This window comes from Neopsephotus bourkii, unplaced genomic scaffold, assembly GCF_033783945.1.
Source record: "Neopsephotus bourkii isolate Nb327-2 ecotype Australia unplaced genomic scaffold, CSIRO-AGI_Nbou_v1 NB_1479, whole genome shotgun sequence".
NCBI classification, from domain to species: domain Eukaryota; kingdom Metazoa; phylum Chordata; class Aves; order Psittaciformes; family Psittacidae; genus Neopsephotus; species Neopsephotus bourkii.
This window is the reverse complement of record NW_026901955.1, coordinates 350,584-370,706: the sequence shown is the minus strand read 5'-3', so window position 1 is coordinate 370,706 and position 20,123 is coordinate 350,584. Positions and strand designations below refer to the sequence as shown.

Here is a 20,123-nt window from a genome sequence, read left to right as displayed (position 1 = left end):
CTGGAGGTGCAGGGAATGTCACCTTGTGCCTGCCCCGCTGTCTGCAGCATGGAGCCGTCGGGGACCCGGGAATTGCTGGGAATTGCTGACAGCCTCCCAGCAGCCGAGCAAAGTGCTGATGTGAGCCCCAGCCGGGCTCTGGCGCTCATCTGTGACAAGGAAAATGCTTCTCACTGCGAGGCTTTGGTTTAAATTAGAAACGAATGGGACGAATCCCAGAGGCGAACTAAAACGCTGACAAGTGCCCAGTTTGCCTCTCTGAGCGATGCTGCACTGTGGCTGCCCCGCAGGCTCCAGTGGGGATGTGGAACTGGTGCGTGCTTCCCAGTTCAGCAAATTACTTAGAATCATAGAATTAGAGACCGGTTTGGGTTGGAAGGGACCCTAAAGCTCATCCAGTTCCAACCCCTGCCCTAGGCAGGCACACCTTGCACTAGGGCAGGTTTCCACTGATGGACAGGAGAGATTTGCTCATGCCACAGACCTCTGATAACTGAGCAAGTTTGGGTCTCTTCTAGGCAGGAAGGGAAAAGAGCTTTTAGTGAGTTCAGGGAGATGGAGGTGGCAGTGGGAGCGCTTGGCTTCCTGCAGGGAGAGGAAGGACAAGAAGAGGCTTGTGTCAAAGAAGCAAGTATTTTATTGTGTAAAACCCAAGCAGACATCTGAAGGCAGGCTCCCACTCACCCACCCGCAGCCCCTGCAGCCCAGTGGCAGGTGCTCAGACATCCCAACCAGCTGTGAAAGCACGTACGGATCTGCCTTCAGACATCTATGGAATTATTAAAGCTCCAGAGCGTGCGGATGTCACACCAAGACCCAAATGCATCCTGCTGCTGATTTCAGAGCAGTGCTACACAGGATGAGGCCTCCTGGGTTACAAAGGATGGGGTTTGGTGTTCCTCCAGCTCTAGAGCAGGTTTATCCCATGTTATCAGGCACCTATGGCAGCCGCTGGGCTTCAATGACAGCACCAACTCCTGAGTCAAACAACTGCAGGAGAACAAGAAAGTCCCTTGTCCCCGCGGCTGGCCCTGAGCAAAGCGGCAGTGATGGGGAAGGGGGAAGGAGCAGAAAGAAACAGTGTCTAAACCCTAAGAGTCTCAGTCTGTGAAAGCATCCCATGGTTTCCAGGGAGCCGCCTTCAGTCTCTGTGTAAGTGACGAGCTTCCTACCAGGGGCTCTTCCGCAGGAGCAGGGGAGCAGTTGGCAGGGTCACAGCTCCTTGCTCAGTGCAGCTCCGAGGCCGTTGCTGCAGCTTCTTGAAACCAAGTCTGGAGCAAGTGGGGAGGTTTCATTATGCAAATTGTGCTTCCTGGAAAGAAATGTTTCATTAACACGTGCGCCCGTCTCGTGTTGGCTTAGTCAATTTGGGCACAGCTTGACACCCAGTGAGATAGGCTAAAGGCAATGGGTTTACAAAATGTTTCCCTAATCTATTTTAAACACTTAATTACACTTGTGGTGCATTCATTAGGGACTTTGCTTTCAAACCTGCATCGCAGTAATAAATCCCAATTCTTGCAGTGTCAGTTGCAAATACAGGGGTTGGATCCAAGGCTTGGACAAGGCAGTTTCTAACTGGGGGAAGCCCTTTTGAACCATGAGGGTGACCTCCAGCATCCAGCCAAAGCCAAATTCACATTAACCAAACAAGCACGGGCATTGGGATAGGAGTTTGGGAGGACCTGTCTGCCTGCAGGCATGGTAGCACCTTGGGGGACCCTCTTTTGGGGGGACCCCAGTGGACTCGGACCCGGTGGTGTTGCCAGCTATGGGGTTACCTTAGTCTTTTCCCAGGTACTTCCTCATGATGCTGTTGACATCATCCTCCTTCCCTTCTGCCTCAGCCCGGCGGCTTGCCCCACTGCTCTGGGTGCTGGCTTTGCTGCTGCATCCCTCTCCATCCCCTCTCTGCGGCTCCGGCCGGCGCTTGATGCTGTCGGCGCTCCGGGAGGATTGGTGGGAGCCAGAGGATGAGGAGGAGTCGGAGACGTTCCCAGCATCCTCCTGCAGGGCCGGGCTGCGCTTGGTGGCTCCCTTCGCTTCGGAGGATGCTGAGGTGCCCGCTATGGCCTCATCCTCGAAGCGCACCGTGAGGGGCCGGTGTCCATCCCTTCTGTCCCTCCCTGGCTTGGCCAGGCTGCTGGTGGAGCGGGACTTGCGAATGGCCGGGAGGAAGTCGTCGAAGTCGACGTTGGTTCTGCGCTCGTAGTTGAGGGTGGGGATTCTCCAGGTGAAGGGGTCGCTCCCCTTCCCCTCGCCCGGCCTGTCACTGGAGGGAGGGCTCAGCAGCTCCGCAGAGCCCGTTCCCACCTCCACATCTTCCAGCGACGGCTCCAAATAGCTCCTCCAGGAGCTCGGCCGCAGCGTTCCCAGCGCCTCCATCCCCGCAGCCGGAGAGCTGGGCCGGCGGCCGGACCCATCCAGGCTCTGCAGGAGGGAGTCGTAGGAGCCGAACTTGGATGCTCTTTTCAGCACCGGCGAGCGCGCCGGCTCCGAGGCCATGCTCCGCAGGCTGCAGGAGCGCACGAGGCCAGCGCCTGCTCCTTCGCCTTCTTCCCCCAGCTCATTCCCATCCAACTTCCCCATGGAACCATCCATTGCTGCAGGGAAAGCCCTGCAGCGCCGCAGGCCCACGGCACCCATGGTGCGGTAAATGGGCAGGGGAGAGGTGTCAGCCAGCGCCGGCTGCCCCGGCTCCCGCTCCGCTCCCCTCTGCCGCCGCAGCTCCTCAATGTACTCGGAGAGGGCGGCCGAGGAGCTGGGGACCAGCGCTGCCCCTGGGGAGAGCCCCCCCTTCCTCCTCCTCCTCGGCACCGTGGGAGACAGCGGGCTGGGGAACCTCCCGTCTGGGGCAGGGGACTCCCCCCGCCGCAGCACCGATGGGGACGTCTCTCCCATCCTGTCCCCAGGCTTCCTGAGGCTCCCCAGCTCCTCCTCATCCGCTGCAGGTTTTCCATATTCCCGTCTCCTCGCCCCGAGCAGGGGACTCGCCATCCTCGCCCCATCCGCAGCATCCACCGACATGGCAGAGCTCCGGGAAGAAGCCGGCCGGATCGGTGCGGGTTCCTTGGCGTCTCTGCTCAGCCTAAACAAGAGATACTGGCATTAGTTTAAGCCATGGGATTTCCAATGTCGTTCAGCAAGGACAGGGCTGTGCAGCGAAAAGCTGCTCCTGGCATGGCAGTCCCAAAATGAACTCCCACTGCTGCATCAAGCATTGGGCAATGCCCAAAGATTTTATCTTAAATAACTCCAGGTCAGCCAAGCTGGCGCGGTCGAGCTCAGCTCTGCCAAACGCATACCTCAAACGTCCTTTTTCCTTGACAGATTGCAGCAAGATGTGGGATTTCTTTCAGTTCTGCCAAAGCCAAAGATTATTCACTAAAATTTCATGAAAGTGGCTCGAGGAGCACCCTGAAGGCATCCAAACGGCATTGCAGGGCATCTTTCACCCAGGCTGCCGGCACTGTGGGTTGCAGGAGCCAGATAACGCCTGGGCGGGGGCTGCCCCTTGAACTGGGAGTGACGGAGGTGAGGTGTGGGGATGGGACCTCACCGGCAAACAAGGGCTGGTGCAGGAAGCCTGTGGGCTCACCAAAAAGGAGCCATAGGGGTCACCATCACAGCAGGACACTGTCCCCAGAGCATGGGAAGGGGAAAGAGAAAGGGAAAAGGGAAAAGGGAAAGGATAAAAGGAAAGGAAAAGATAAAGGGAAGGGGGGGGGGGGAAGGAAAAGCGAAAGGGAATCCTCTTGCTGGCCCTGCAGAAAGATTATCCCCACTCATTGATACCCTGGGATTGCTCAGCCCAGGGGGACTGGGAACCGGCTGCTGGGACATGAGCTTGCCTGAGAAAGGAGGGAGGAGGGAAAAGGGCAGAGTAAAGCATCAGGATCCAAATATAAATACATCTCTGCGAGGCCAGCAGGCTTCGAGGTGTGGGAGCAGTGGTCAAGTTCTACATCGCAGTAATGAAGCATCCTGCCCCGGGAATGCTGGCGTTGCCATGGGAACGGGGTGAGAGCGGATAATCCAGTCACCGCTGGACCTGCTCAGCCCAGCCTCTGCTGACCCGTGAAATAATTTACATGCCAAGATGGGCTGAACACAGATTCCAGGGCTGGGAGAAGGGAGTGAGTGCAGCAGGGATAGGGAATGGTGCAGCCTCAGTTCCCTGGCACCAGCTAGCACAGCCAGCACAGCGGTACCCACCTTGCCCCGGTGCTCCCGCCATGCCCTTTGCCCACAGTGAATGAAACCAGTCCAAAGTGTGGGATTATTAACTGCAGAATGAATTAACCAGAGATTCCACCTCCCTGGAACACAGCGAGCTCCAGGCCTACCCCGGGAAGCATCGCAGCTGATTAATAGTGGGAGACATTTCGATAATGCTGGTTCTTAGCATCCTAAATTGCATCTTACCCAAATAGCTGGTGTAATCCTTCCTGGGCAATTTGTACAGAAATGGCTCTGAACGCTCTCTGTGTTTACAAATAATACTGTAAGCTGCCTGCTGCACGACCAGATTCCATAAATTAAACAGCCAGCTCTCGTATTTGCCTTTGGTTGTTAGGACTGAGATAAAAGTGAGTTGGAGAGGTGAGAAACACTAATGGACTGTGAGCGTGGAGCGCTCAGATGCTGCTATTCATTGGCCTGTTCAGCATGATGAACAGTTACTGTTTTTATGAGAACCTTTAGAGCCTGAAATAGGAGAAAAGCTGCAAACATGGGATTGTTCCTCCAGCTCCCATGGGTCTTATGGGTCTGACCCTGCAGCCCCCAGGGTCCACACCGGGATCTCTTGGAGTATCTCCTGCCCGTGCTCTCCATGCACTGGTATTCAGCAGAAGAGCTGGAGCCCAAAACCACCCTTGTTTCTCCCCAGTGTTCCTATTAGCTGCATTCATTAAGCAAAACCCAATTCCCCCCAAGGAAGCCGCATCTCTCTGATCACAGCTCATCGGCCCATGGTTGGTGCATGTGGTGCCAGCACTGGTGGGTCAGTGCCAAGGTCATGGTGTGTTAGCTCAGAGCAGCATCAGCTGCCTGGTGAGAGCATGCGGCTCTGATTGGATTTTAAATGAAAATGCAAATCCTCCCTGGGGTTTAGATGAGCAGCAAAAGGCACTGTGTGATGGGGAAACGCTGCAGGGATTTCACTGCTTTTGATGCTTCTCCTCTTGCCTTCCAGCATCTAAAGACCTCGGGTCCTTCCAGCATTGCTTCTCTTTCTAGGAAGACAAAACCTGCTTCTAGAGACCCTCCAATGGTGGCTCCAAGCTGCAGCCCACCCCGGCATCAGCCCTGCCACAGGCACACTGAAATCCCACCTTCATTTCTCTATAGGGAGCCTGGGGACCACAAAGTAGTTTTTGCCATCAACAGGTTTCTGATGGAACAAGCACAGAGGATGGAGCTGGTGCTGCCGCATCCCAGCAGGCTGCTGTCCACTAACACCAGTCAAGCTGTGACACCGTGACTGCACCCTACACCGCTGTAGCAGTACCTTGTCCAAAGAAAACCCACCCCAAAACCATGGCTGATCTTCTCTTGGCCATCCTCAAGCCTATTCACAAGGCAGGGCACAATGCGGGATGGTCCCATCCCATCCCACAGCATCCGAGCTGACTCGGAAAGCATCCGTAAGCCAAACGGAGTTCTGCAATATGCCATCCACACCAAAGCAAATGACATACAACAATAATTAGTGCAGATTACATAGCAATTAACATGATTACAATTATGCTAGTTGAAATAATTTATACAATAAAATCCACACATGTGATGCAACACACAACCAGGGATGGAAGTCTGGCTCGGATGCTTTTCCTAGGAGCTCATAAATAAAGCTGAGACAACTCCATTTCAGGGAGAGAGACTGGCCTCATTTCTGTCAGAGGAGGATTCTCTTGTCACGCTGTCATCTACACAAGTACTCCCAGTTTCCCTATATCAGAACCTGCTTTTGACACCATCATGTTAAAAAATAGATGTGTTGGATCTCCACCAACCCTGGGCCCTGGGGTGCTCAGTTTGTGAGCTCAAGAAGGGGAAGGATGCTGGGATGATGCTGCAGGATGCAGGAGCCAAGAGGCAGGGCCCTGTGCTGCAGGTCTGCACCCTGCCTGCGCCTCGAGGTCAGCCCCTGTTACAGTGCAACCTCAGCCTGCCTGGTGAGGGGCAGAGAAAATGCATGATGTTTTGCATTGGCTTCTTAATAAATAATAAAAGAGAGAGTTTGTTCCAGCTCTTCAATGTGCCATATTTTGGAGGCTTAGCCCTGCTGGCCAGCGCCTTGTACACACATTTAAATAGCAGAGTCAAAGGAAACGTTAATCAAATCTCTCATTCCCGTACATCACACTGATGATAACAGCCTGCTATGCTTTCTTCTAGCTCCTGGCAGCTGTTTGTTCAGCAAATACCCCATATGTAGTGCTGGGAAGATTCATTTTTCATTTCTGGGTGCTTGTGTAAGACAAAGGAATCTTAATAAGGAAGAGCTTGTTTCCCTGATCTCATTTTTATTACTTTACCCGTCTCCCTGTCTGTTTGTTTGCATTTCATGCAGCCTCCTCTCCAATATTTCCATCTTAGATTAGCTGAAGCCAAACACAGCCACCACACCAGCATCTGCAATTCGCCTCTTCATCACCCCCAGGACAGAGACAGACTGTCACCAGGTTTCCAGGTCTAGGTACACATTACCTCTCACAGTGGCCACGGTCAGCCCAGCCTATATAGAATCACAGAATCCCAGCCTGCTCTGGATTGGAAGGGACCTTAAAGCTCATCCAATTCCAGCCCCTGCCATGGGCTGGGGCACCTTCCACTAGAGCACAGGGACCTCACAGCCCACCCCAGCAGCCACCAGTAGAGCAATTCCTGAGCACTACCTGGGAGTCTTTGGTCCAACTGTGGCTGCCCCATTCGTGGCAGTGTTCAAGGCCAGGTCGGACAGGGCTTGGAGCAACATGGTAGTACTTAGGAATTGCTTTACTGATGGGTGATGGGGTGGGCTGTGAGGTCCCAGAGAGCTCTCAGGACTCCCACCCATCACAACCCTAACCCTAACCCTAACCCTGCCTGGCTGCTGTTAGTCTCTGCTTTGTATCTGCAATGGACACTGATGCTACCAGCTCCTCCGGCACATCCAAGGTGTCCATTCCCAGGGGAATCGCTCCTAAGTCAGTCCTGGCACCAGCTATTTAACTGTCCAAATGGTGGATGTGGTGGGGACAGTTCACACCAGAACCAGGGCAGGGAGCTTAGTACCAGTGTCTGCAGTGCAATGGCAATCTGCAACCCCCCAGACCATCAGCTTGGAGCACCTATCTACAGACCTGCACGTGAGGAGGATGCCACAGTGAGCTGTGCCAAGCGTCAGTCCAGCCCCTGCCCTGGTGCTGGAGGAATGGGGGAAAAGATGGGAAGATAGTGATGTATGGTCCAATACACCATCCCTGCGCATCACGGGACAAACACAACGAACCAGCTTCTCTGGGACCCTGCAGTGCTGTACAAACAGGGTTTGTCTGTAGGCTGGAGGGTGCCTGGAGCTCCACCAGAGCCGAGCTGAGGCAGTTTGGCCATAGGAGTGCTTGGGCCACCATCCAGCTCCCTCGCAGCCCATTAGCATTACAGTCAGAAATTAACATATTTTATATTAGAACTGTATAAATGCAGCCTGTTTCCTCAGCAGCGAAAGGCAAGCATATGGCACACACACCCTCAAATAGGCTGCCTCGCCTCTTTAAGTTCTCTCTAGGGAATACATCAAGGGATATTATACTGCTTGAAGCATGGTTTTGATGTAGCGACTTTCATCTAGAGTTTCACTGATCCTGGCCTGGCAGCGACTACCTTCCTTGATTTGGTGTTTTGACCTTAAATACCACAGGACCCTCCCTTCTGTGCACCCCAGAAGGAGCAGAGGTGAAGCTCCCACATCCCTGGGCCAGTCTGCAGCATCCTCTCATGAACCACAGGCATGGCAGTGGTGCCACCATGGTGGGACCTGTTACCATAAAGCTTGTGGTGGGTGCCCTGTGTGGTGCAGCCCAGTGCGGGCTTTGGGTCCCTTACCTGGGGCTCTGGGTGCTGCGGCTGCCAATGGACTGTGCCGAAATGCTCCCGGCCACGCTGCCACCTGCATGGGAGGACCAGCCCGTGGATGAACCCGGCCAGGACTTGATGCTCTCTGCGGGCTCCAGACCGAGTGTGGACCCAATGCTGGAGCAGGCATCCCTGTGGGGAGAGGAAGGGCCCCATGAGCTCTGCAAGTGCAGGCAGGAGGGCTGGAAGCACCAGGGAAGGGTCCTGGAGCATGTGAGAAGGGCACAGACTGGGAACTCCTCATGGCTGCAGCAAGGGCAGCTCCAGCTGATGGGCTCTGCCCCATGGCACCAGCACAGATGGGGTAAAACAAACGTTTCCAGCTAACCTGGCCCTTGTGCCACGGGTGTTTGTTTCCTTCGTGCTTTTATAAGTGCCCTGTAGGCAGGAAAACCCCACTGCTGCCTGCAGTGCCTGGGACCAGAGCAGCAGTGACAGAGCCAGTGAGACCCTGGGGACCCCATTGTGCCCTATGCACCCTTGGGGTCAGAGCTACCCCTGCCCACCCACCCGGAGCCCCCAGACCAGCTGCACTGGGTGAAATCCATTAGGATCTCAGTTTTCCTTCAAAGCCACAAATCAGCCTCACAGTCCCCCAAGCGCAGCGTGGAGCAGTGAGAGCATCCCGTTGGTTTATCAGAGCTCAAAGGGAAAGTGAGGGGGTCGATGGGCACAGAGACACAAAACAAGCCCATCCAAAAGCCCATCCAGCCCTGCCTTCAGCTTGGGACCCACAGCCCAGCACACAACCAGGCACAGGCTCCTGCCCTTCACTCACGTCTCTCTTCTGGAGCAAAGGGACTCCTGCGTTGTCTGCACGCTGCAAGGGACAAAAGCAGAGTCAGCCCCAGCACTCACAGGACCTCCCCAAAGCCACTGAGCCTGATGAGATGGAAACCTCCCCAGTCTAACAATGCCAGCACCTGACAGCAGGGTTTTGCCTGAGCCAGTAGCACTGCATGGATGAAGACCTCTCCCCTTGCTCCCCACACTGCAGGCTGCAAAGGGACCCCCCGTGCATGCACCCCTGCACAGCAATCACTGCTGCTGCAGTGTCTGCACTCACAGAACACCTCCGGGACACCCGGCTTGAGGAGGGCAGGCAGCAAAACCCCCGGGGTCCCTGCAGGCAGCCCCTCAACCCCTGTTAGCAAGCTGGCTGGGTTGGGAATCACTTTCTTTGATGGAGGGTGAATCCCTGAGCTCGTGGTTTCTCTCTCATCCTGCCCTGGCTTAATGAGCACATAAAGAATCTCTGCTATCTTTCTAAAATACATTTGTTTTAGCTCTATTTGTCGCGATTCCCCTTTAGCAATGAGGCAGAGGGGAAAATGAGAGGCTGTGGAAATAATACCTGGAACATTGGCTGGAATTCCCACCTCCCCGTTCTTTCCTAGTAAAATCCTCTACCCATTCTGTGCTGCTTCACCAGCTCCTCCAGCCCCCAGCTCCTGCAGCTGATCAAAGTGCAAGATCATCAATAAACCCAGCACTGGGGATGTGCTGATGCACAGCAGCACGCTGTGTGAGAGACTGGAGCCTGCTCTGCAAATGGGGCTACTCCCACTCCTTTCACTGACTTTAAGCTGGGCCAGGCAGCATGGTTTTAAGGGTGATGCTTTTTCATGAAAACTTTCATTAACACCAAGTTCCTTGTTCATAAACACATGCTGCTGCCGCAAAAACACACGAGGATGCAGCTACAGCCGCCCCAGCATCACCTCTGCATGGTGCAGCATCCTTCTGCAGCACAGCACACCCGAGCCTGCCCCACAGCCCCCCACAGCTCCCTCTGCTCCTCTCCTCACCTCTCAGCATCGCTGTCATCGCTGGAGCGCCGCTCCTCCAGGGCCGCCTGCAGGTGTGCGATGCGGCGGATGGCAGTGCCCAGGTCAGCCTGCAGGGCCTGCCGCACCGCTGCCAGCTCCACCAGCTGCTGCTCCTGCATGGATGGCACCATGTTAGTGCTGGTACCCGACACAGCACCATGGCACTGCTGGTACCCTGATACAGCACCATGGCACTGCTGCTACCCTAATACAGCACTATGGTAGCTCTGGTACCTGGCACAGCACCACAATACTGCTGGTACCCTGATACAGCACCATGGTAGTGCTGGTACCCTGATACAGCACCATGTTAGCGCTGGTACCCGACACAGCACCATGGTACTGCTGGTACCCTGATACAGCACCATGGACCCACCCAACACACACCAACCCACCAAACACACCACACACCCACACACACCAACCACCCAACACACCAACACCCAACAGCACCATGTTAGCGCTGGTACCTGACACAGCACCATGGTACTGCTGGTTCCCTGATACAGCACCATGGCACTGCCGGTACCCAACACAGCACCATGGTACTGCTCGTACCATGATACAGCACCATGTCAGTGCTGGTACCCGACACAGCACCATGGTACTGCTGGTACCCTGATACAGCACCATGTTAGTGCTGGTACCCAGTACAGCACCATGGTACTGCTGGTACCCGGCACAGCACCATGGTACTGCTGGTTCCCTGATACAGCACCATGGCACTGCCGGTACCCAACACAGCACCATGGTACTGCTCGTACCATGATACAGCACCATGTCAGTGCTGGTACCCGACACAGCACCATGGTACTGCTGGTACCCTGATACAGCACCATGTTAGTGCTGGTACCCAGTACAGCACCATGGTACTGCTGGTACCCGGCACAGCACCATGGTACTGCTGGTACCCTGATACAGCTCCATGGTACTGCTGGTACCCAACACAGCACCATGGTACTGCTCGTACCCTGATACAGCACCATGTTAGTGCTGGTACCCAATACAGCACCCCAAATCCTGGAGCAGACCAGTGAGGGGTCTGTGAAAGCTCCCCCTGCACCAGTGCTCCCTGTGCCCTGCCAGGGCTTGCGACCTGCCACTGCACCCTGCTGTGCCTGCAGCAGCTTGTAAATGCACACTGCCTTTCACAAGAAGAGGAGCAGCCAAAGCTGAACCCTTCCATGATCAAGCAACACCCCACACAAAGGGAAAAGGCTCAGGGATGAGCCAAAAGCCCCAGGCACAGGGCAAGAACACGAGGAGCCACCAGCAATGACTGAGGAAACTGAACTGAATGCCGGGGAGGGGGGGGTGACCTTGGCTTTAGGCGCACGGCTGCACCAGCGCATCCCGGGACGTACAAACAGCCTTCCCGGAGATACTTAGCAGTGATGCCTTCCTGAGCCAGGCAAACCAGCGAGGGGGAAGCAAATACGTGGCTAAGCCCACAAAGAGTATAAAACCTGGGCGAGTAATAACATGATCTTTGAAGAGAGCAACAGGATTGAGCTGACTTCATCTCCACATCAGCTCCTGCAGCAGGGGATGCCCAGTGCCGTGGTGAGGAGTGGATAGGGACTGAGGACAGCATCACATCCATGTAGTGACATGGGAAAATTAAACTTTAACACTAATGCACTAAGTAAGTAACTAACTCTGATATTAAACATTAACCCGTTGTGTGAGAGCACCACATCCCTGCTAGGGATGGAGCAAGCACAGACCGCAGGGATGCTCCCAAGCACTTCAAGGCTGCTCCCCACTCACACATCTCACATTCCTGCTTGGAAACAAAGCCCTTTCCAGAAACACCAGAGCTGACAAGAAAAAACTGAGACACCATTCATAATTTAAACTACAAGGAGGAAGAGCTGAGCAAACAGCATTGCCCGCACGGCCCCACGGAGCCAGCATCACTCGCGGCACACCGGGAATGCTGACCCGGCACTGCCAGGTCCTTTCTCGGTGCTGTTTCCAGACCATCACACGGCACAGGGAGACGGGGCTGCACATTCACCCTGATTGGAGCTGCCAGCTGTAAAATTGCCATCTCGGCGGTGACAAGGTGAGAGATGATTTGCAGTGCAGGCTGTGACAGGCTGTGGCGCTGGGGCCGGCAGCCTGTCAGGGTAAATAATGGGAGCCCTGGAATCAGCAGGCACACGGGCCCGCGGGGAGGAGCATTCCAGTTCATGGAAACACGCAAAGGAACAGCCCGGTTCGGGCTGCGCAGCATCAGCTGGGTCTGGAAACACACTGGTACTGGTAAAAACCAGAACGCTGTCAAAAGCCATTGGAAACTCCCAGCCCTTTGCTTCCTTCCTGGCTTGGGCAAATGCAGGGGGTGGAAAGGACCTGCTTCAAGGTGCGTGGGGCAGTGGAGATGCTCCCCACACTGGGTTGGACCCTGCAAATAGGCTTGGGAGGAGTGACACGGTCACAGGGTGAAGAGAGGCGAAGAGAACCCCGAGCTCTGGCTGCTTTTGTGTCTATAATGCAGGACCAGGCAGTAAAGCAGCCACCAGATACAGAGCTCAACCCTTCAAACCGGCTGATAAGAGCCTCTACTGAACTGGTTCCTCAGCTCCAGGACACTGTGCAGTGCAGTTCAGTGGTGGCATTTAATTCCTTTCTCCCGTTCTGCTGTTACTAACCTGGCAGTAAGTGACAGGGAGGACACAGCAGCATTCTCCCCTCCTGCACCCTGACCCTGCTTCCCCTGGGTACAGCTGCAAGAGCAGCAAACAGCATGCCCAGAGGTTGGGGGGGGTGGTCCCCCAACCCTGCTGCATCACAGCCATGGGACAGCAGAAGAAGCAGGATCACCGAGGGGATGATGCTGCTGAGCCGGGGCTCCAGCTCAGCTCCCCCCAGGCACTGGGTACCCATGGTCCTTGGCACCCACACTGCATGGCAGAGGCTGCCCAGGGCACTTTGGGGACTGCACAGCACTGCAGGTAACCTTGGTGTCCCTGCCCACAAGCCACCCAAGCAACAATTTCAATGTAAGCCTGGAAATACCAGTTTCCTAATGGGAGTTGGCACAGCTCAAGCACAGCGATGCCACCGAACCAGACCCCTTCCTCCAGAGGTAGTGCCACCAGGACATCATACCATGTACCCGGGCTGGCCGGATACAGAGGGAAGGACCAGCCTCCTTCAGAGACTGACCCGAGGTCAGTCCCTGCCAAGAGACTTGCATGAGCCTGTTCAGAAAGGGAATTTCATCTCTTGGGGCACTACTGTAAAGTGAATTCTGTGATATAAATCTGCAGCAAGAAGATGTGGGAAAGAGAAGTGATAGTGCTCGATTTCTGTGCCCTGCTCCAGAGGATGCTGCAGCCAGAGAGGAAGAGGAGAAGGAGGAGGAGGAGGGCAGAGCCATATCTTGGCCAGAAGCAGAGCAAGGGGAAATGCTCTGAGTAAATGTGCTGCTCAGCATTTTGGGCTCAAATCAGTGCAAAAGAGAAAGGCTCGTGTGTACAGAGCCACAGAGCAGCCACGTCCATCATGCTGTGCTCATGATAGCAGTGCTGTGGTGGGGAGCAGGCTGCAAGCCCCACATCCCACCTGTCTCAATGCTCCATCCCAGCTCTCATGCACAGATACTTTATGTTTTACTCTGCACCATACAATTGTCTAAAGGGCGAGAATAATTATGTCAATGTAATTACATCTCAGATGCAAAAAAAAAAACCCTATCTTTATAATACGAACTGACAAGAACAGTTGCAGCATCAGGCACTGTTATCCCAGGAGCTACCAGCCATCTTTGACACCCGTTTCAATCTAAATGTAAATGCCAGAAGCACTTCCCTTTTAATACAGTAACTGGTCTGAGCATGTGCATCCTCACTCAGGATGAGCTGCCCAGCATGGCTGGCTTTTTGTTTCCTCTGAGCAGAAAAGGGAGAGGGAAAAGGGACAGGGACACCTTCTAAACCCTCTTTGTCTCAAGAGGTTCTTTTTCAACTGATTTTGCCTCAGGAACATACAAAAATCAGTTAAAAAGCGCTGAAGCAAAGCAGCAGTGAGACAACCTAGGGGGCTGTGAAGGATGCCAGGGCAGGCACCGCGGAGCAGCCGCCTTTTATTGCTGTTTGCAGCTCTGCTGTCACAACACAACCCCAACAGCTCCCCTCCACCTCGAGTGAAGTGGGATCTAATTAGTCCCACTTGGATTGCGCCTCTTGGAGTCACTGCAGTGCACCTGCACCGTTCATCAATCGTCATTACGTTTAATTAAGCAATTAACTGCCGGCTTCTCAGGAAGTTTGAAGTGACAAAACCCAGGCGCTTGAAGTCTCGAGTGAGTCAAGGCGAGCGGCAGAGCCGGTGACTGGGGCGAGCAGCCAAAGTGCTGATGGTCTCCTAAAGAACTCACTGCTTTAGTGGCAAAGGGATCACGTACAGGGAATCACGCCCTGCCCCATTGGCAATTAGCACGTCTGCGGCTCCTCCATCACCTCGGAGGAACGGCTCCTTTGATGCTCGTTGTCGTTACACTTTGTCAAAGCCATTAGATCCTAAAGAAAAGAGCAGCTCAGGAAGAGCCGGGCGGGGGCGGCTGGGCCGAGGGATGCAGAGACATCAGAGGGCTCGGCAGGGACCCCGCTGGGAGCTGCGGGTTTGCCCGGCTGGGAGCGCGGCATTCCCGGCTGGAGGCACAAACAGCTCCCGCTTCGCTTCTCAAGTTCATTGAAAGCGCCAGAGAAGCCTTTAAAGCTTGTAAATGAAAACAAAAATGAGATGAGAGCGCTGAGGCTGTGATGTGCTGCAGCACGCTGGGTGCGAGGCGGTAACGGGGCTGCTCTACAAAGGGGGTTTGCCAGCATAAAAACCAGAAAAAAAGGGTTATTTACACTGTGACTCCCACCTTAACGAGGAAAACCAAACGTGTGGAAAAAAACTTCACACCTGCACTTGAGTTTGCGGTGCTAAAAGTTAATTATTGCACTGATGAACTTCCCAGCTTCGGTAAAGAAAGAGGATTTTAGCACAGTGCCCGCCAAGCCTCTGTGGTGCACAGCGGGGTCCCGGGGGGGTGCAGGGTGGCTGGAGGGGATGGAATGAGTCTGATCCCCTCTCCAACATGAGACTGCCAACTGGGACTTCATCCAGGCAGGATCAGCCCCTGCTTTTCCATGGGCATCCCAACACAGCATCAGGGAACCGAGGAGCTGTTAATGCAGGCTGGGATCCAGAGCTTACTGGAAGAGCAGCTACAGCTCCACAGAGGAAACCCAGGACATGCAATCAGAGCAAAGACAGACAGGCAGGGCCAAGCACTGCTCTCACCGATAGGAAACTTGCCTCCCTTGCTGCGATGGCACTGGGCTTGGAAAGTGCTCAAACCCCATGCTTACAAAAGTCATAAAGCAGAGCAGAGCCATGTGCCTGGCCCTGCTTCACGCTGGATCTCCCTGCTGCCTGTGAATGGCAGGAGGCTGCTTCCCCACTGCCCAAAGCTGGGTTGAAATGAGGGAGGGATGGAAACAGCTGCCCTGAGCCTGGCTGGAGGTGCAGGGATGGTGGGGCTGGGCTGTGCAGTGCCACCAGCACTGATAAACATGAGCAGTGAGAACACAACACCTTATACACAGCACCAGCTCCTGGGAACCCAGGAAACACGACGGGATTTCCAGTCCAATCTTTGCAATGACTTTGTTCCTTCGATGCCTCTCTTAAAGCCTGACAGTGAGTGACAGCTCCGCAACGTCACCGCTGTGTGTTTAAATGAGTTAAAAACCCCTGTTCGGTGCAGACTATGACTTAAGTAATGTTAAGTGAATAATTCATGCAGAATTTATAATGGATGGGGGATTTGTCAGGAGCAGAGTTGGAAGTGGCTTTCTATTAACTATTGATGCTCTCTGCCAGCCTCTCGACAAGAGGGGCTGGGCTCTGCCATCACAGCTCTCCCAAGATGTTTTATTTAAGCACTGTTAGGAGCACACACAGTCTGCGGAACCGCTGTGCTCCTGGGAATGCTGAGGCACCCCTGGCTCCTACAGTGGGCTCATGGAGCCTGGATCACATGGAGCATCCACCACAAACAGCCATGGGGATAAACATAGGGTGTGATGGGTCTGGCCCCCTCTTCCTGCAGCAGATCCCAGATAACCCCAAATGTCTGAGTGTCTGGATAAGCCCAGACCCCTCTGTGTTTGCTTGTGAGTTTGTCTGTTTATGAGGGTTTTGTGTTTTATTCCAGGGAGGTGCCTCTAAAATCCCTTTCAGGCTTCTTTGCAAACATCATTTGTGAGAACAGAAGCGTGTGAAGAAGACCAGTGTCTTGCTCCACCCGCCATTCACATCCCCACAGGAAACATTCCAAAAGCTTCTAAAAATACCTGCACAAACACAAAACTGCAGTTGAAAGAAGCCACCCGTATCCTAACAAACAGCGCATCCGTGTTCCAAAGCATCCCATTCCAACAAAGCTGCAATAAACACACAGTTATCACAGCAGCTGAAGCTGTGTGCAGTGGTACCCACAGGGAGAGCAGCGGGATGCAGCCCCGGGGTGGGATGCTGTGGCACTGCATCAGAACATCTCCTGGCTCCGCAGAGCATCAATGCCTGCATGGCTCCCACCCAGCGAGGAGCTTTGTCCCGTGCCCAGGAGGGTGACCGGCAGCCGGAGCTGCGTGTGAGCACTTGAGGATTCAGGCTGGCAGAGCGAGGACAAAGCCTGTTCATGGCACAGCAGGCGGGGGATGTGGAATCATTCACACTAAAGCACCATTCCCGTCAGAAAGGCTGGCAGCATCGGGTGAAATACATGCTGAAATTTCCTTGATTGTTAAATTAAAGATTATTGATAAAATAACTGCTTCTAATGTGGCTCTGCTGCCAGCAGAAATGCAATATCTTTCAATTACTGCTTGGAAGCACGGCTTCCCTTTTGTTTACTGGGAACAACCAGCATGGAAAGAGATGCTCGTAAAGGACTGCAAAATGAAGGTGAATCTATTTTGCCTGTACTCCAGATCCATTTGGGGCTTTGTGTGTGCAGAGCAGGTTGGCACCCTCTGATGAACCACTGTGCCCCCAGGGGTTGCTTGGCAAAGCCAGGAGCACCACAGGGAGCCTGGAACACCACGAGGAGCCCAACAGATGCACTGCACAACAGGCTTGGGTACACTGGGGGCTGGCAGGAGGGCATTCCCCCCATGCCAGGGAACTTGCAGCACCACTGCCGCAGTGGCCAACATGAGGAAAAGCAGCACAGGGAGGTGAGGAATGACCTGAGCAACTCCTCAGCATTTCTTGGAGCAGAGCAACCAAAGAAATCTCCTTCCTTGACCAACACACAGAGCACAGGGACTGCGGCTGCTGCCAGCCCAGCCATAGAAAGGTGAATCAGGGAGTCACAGCCTGGTTTGGGTTGAAGGGACCTTAAAGCTCCTCCAGCTCCAACCCCTGCCACGGGCAGGGACCCCTTCCACTGGAGCAGCTTGCTCCAAGCCCCTGTGTCCAACCTGGCCTTGAGCACTGCCAGGGATGGGGCAGCCACAGCTTCTCTGGGCACCCTGTGCCAGAGCCCCAGCACCCTCACAGAGGAGAGCTTCTGCCTAAGGGCCCATCTCAGTCTCCTCTCTGGCAGGTTCAAGCTGCTGGCACCGCAGCACCCCCTTACCAGCTCCACGCGCCGGCGGCTGGACTCCAGCTCCCTCTGCACCAGCTCGTCCATGTCAGCCTTCATCTCCTCCATCCTCCTCTGGTAGTACCTGGTGTTCTCCTTCTCCCGGGCCTCTGACTCCGCTGCCTTCTCCAGCTCCTCACCCATCTTTATGATGCTGTCTCGCAAGCGCAGCACCAGCACCTGCAGAGAAGAGTGCGAGGTAAGCAGTGGAGATGGAGGTGAGGAGTTAGCAAGCGATGGTGCAGACCCCAGTGACCCCAGGGTGCCTGTAGATGTGCTGATTGATGGGGACGGTGAGGCATTGCAATTGAGCCTGACATCCCGACATCTGGACAGTACCAGAGCCTGTTGGAGGGGTGCTGTGATGGATGTGCTGAGCAGTCAGCCCCATGCTCCATATCCAGAGGCAGGGACTGTCTATTCTTCTGGGCACTTATAGCACTGGGCCCACTGTTGGTTTTCAGTAGATGCCGCAGTGAAGCATGTAGATAATGGCAGGGGCAGGAGCTATATGGGCTGTCCAAAAGCACAGCAGAGCTGGCCAAAGACCCAATCTGTCGCTCCCCAGCCCTCCCTAAGTGCCTTTTCCCAAAGCTGAGGTGGCAGCATCCCTGCCCCGGAGCTCCGCATCCCCTCCGGCAGCAGTGAGGAGGTGGTACCTCGAAGCGCTTCATCTGCACGGCCTGGAAGTCCAGCTGGCTCTCCAGGTCACGGATCCGGGCTTCCTGCCGGCTGACGATGGAGCGCTCGGCCGGGCACTGCTCCATGCGTGCTGCTCTCGCCTGCGCTGCCTGCAGCTGGGGGCATGAGCAGCATCAGCACCTCCTGCCCTGACCCACTCTCCCCACATCCCCACCAGTCCCTCGCATCCATCCCAGGGTCCTCATGGTCCCTGAGCTGACAAAGCATCGCCTTGGGCTTCCTGAAGGATTCCTGCTGCTGGTACCCACAGTAAAAGCAGGACAGGAACGTGTGGTTTTGAGTGAAGAGTGCCCTGGTGCTGGCCACACCACACGTGTCTGGGGCTCTTTTGGTTTCCTCTTCTCACAAACTCTTTGAGAACAGGAGGCTTAAAACTGCGTAATTTACTCCTATGAGGAAATCTGCCTGGGCCAAGTTGTTCCTTCAGTGCTTACACTGAGCTCTCCAAAGCAAACCACCCCTTAGCGATGCTGCCAAAAACTTGGTTCAGATTCTGTATTTGACCTAAACCTGCAGGGATTTGTTTTCTTTTATCTGGCCTATCTCTAAAGCACCACCCGCTCTGCGTCAGAGGGAGCGAGTCCTGCTCGATGCTGTGCAGCTTAGCACGCTCCAGCAAAGAACTGAAGTTAATGGGATTACTCGTGTTTAAAATGAAACCCACTCTGGGAGGGTCGGTGCAGCCACAGAGGTGAGGCAGTGCAGCACCCACCGGCACCCATCCTGGGTCAGCCCCGTCCCGGGGTTCACCCCATCCCACGGGACCAGAGCTCAGGAAGGGAAGAGGGAGAAGCCTTGCCAGGAAAAGCTTTCTCCAGCCCAAGGCCATCGCTGGCAGAGCCCTGCAGTGGCCCTGGCCCCATCCTGCCCGTGGGCCACGCTGTTCTCAAGGGCACTCACAGCACGTCAGGAAGAGAAGAACCTCACTGTATTAGAACCATAGAATCCCAGCCTGGTTTGGGTTGAAGGGACCTTAAAGCTCCTCCAGCTCCAACCCCTGCCACGGGCAGGGACCCCTTCCACTGGAGCAGCTTGCTCCAAGCCCCTGTGTCCAACCTGGCCTTGAGCACTGCCAGGGATGGGGCAGCCACAGCTTCTCTGGGCACCCTGTGCCAGCGCCTCAGCACCCTCACAGGGAAGAGCTTCTGCCTAAGAGCTCAGCTCAGTCTCCCCTCGGGCAGGTTCAAGCCATTCCCCTTGTGGCTTTGTACCCCTGGGTAGAGACTTGGTCTGATGTCAGACAAGAACACAGCATCTGCGCTGGGCACAGGCATCTGAGGACACCCGGGTGGCTCTCGCTCCTCAGCTCTGGGTGTTACAGAGGAGGATTTACCTTCTCCTGAAGGCTCTGCTTTTCCTTCTTCACATCCTCCACCTGCGTCTGCAGCTCCCGGATCTGAGCAATATCTGCTGCCGACTGCGAGAGGAGGAAGCGCAGCAGTGGGTCAGAGATGGGGGTCTGGAGCACAGGACCCACACCGCAGGGTGCTCGGGGCTGAAGGCTGGCTCCTGCCTGCACCTCCTACCACCCAAAGAGCCCCTCCTGCCCTGGGCTGGAGGAGCTTCACTGTCCTGACTCAGTGCAGCTTCCCTGCATTGGACAGATGGGGATAGAAACCACGTTGTCAAGGTCATTTCTGTCCCCAGGGTCCTTTCAGATGCAGGCTGTGAATTGTCAGCCTCACCATCCTCCCCCTGCTCCTCTGGGAGCCTTGGGGTCCCTCTCCAGGGTACAATCCTTTGGGAGAGCCTGCCTTAGCCAGGATATTGCCCAGAAAGCCCCAAGCTGGCTGTCAGTGCTTTCTGAGCTCTGCATGAGA

General features: G+C 55.0%; 1 protein-coding gene across 1 annotated transcript in view; it reads right to left on the bottom strand.

The window, feature by feature from the left end:
- Positions 1 to 345: 345 nt before the first annotated feature.
- The window catches only part of MYO18B (myosin XVIIIB), a 59,574-nt gene continuing 39,796 nt past the window's right edge, over positions 346 to 20,123 (bottom strand). The window contains exons 36-43 of the mRNA XM_061369234.1: positions 19,637 to 19,720; positions 18,261 to 18,398; positions 17,596 to 17,781; positions 9,930 to 10,063; positions 8,900 to 8,941; positions 8,092 to 8,253; positions 1,782 to 3,088; positions 346 to 1,312 (exon numbers count right to left, since the gene is read on the bottom strand). Coding sequence (XP_061225218.1) covers positions 1,783 to 3,088; positions 8,092 to 8,253; positions 8,900 to 8,941; positions 9,930 to 10,063; positions 17,596 to 17,781; positions 18,261 to 18,398; positions 19,637 to 19,720 — 2,052 coding nt within the window. The 3' untranslated portion in view covers positions 346 to 1,312; position 1,782. The remainder of the gene's footprint in view (positions 1,313 to 1,781; positions 3,089 to 8,091; positions 8,254 to 8,899; positions 8,942 to 9,929; positions 10,064 to 17,595; positions 17,782 to 18,260; positions 18,399 to 19,636; positions 19,721 to 20,123) is intronic.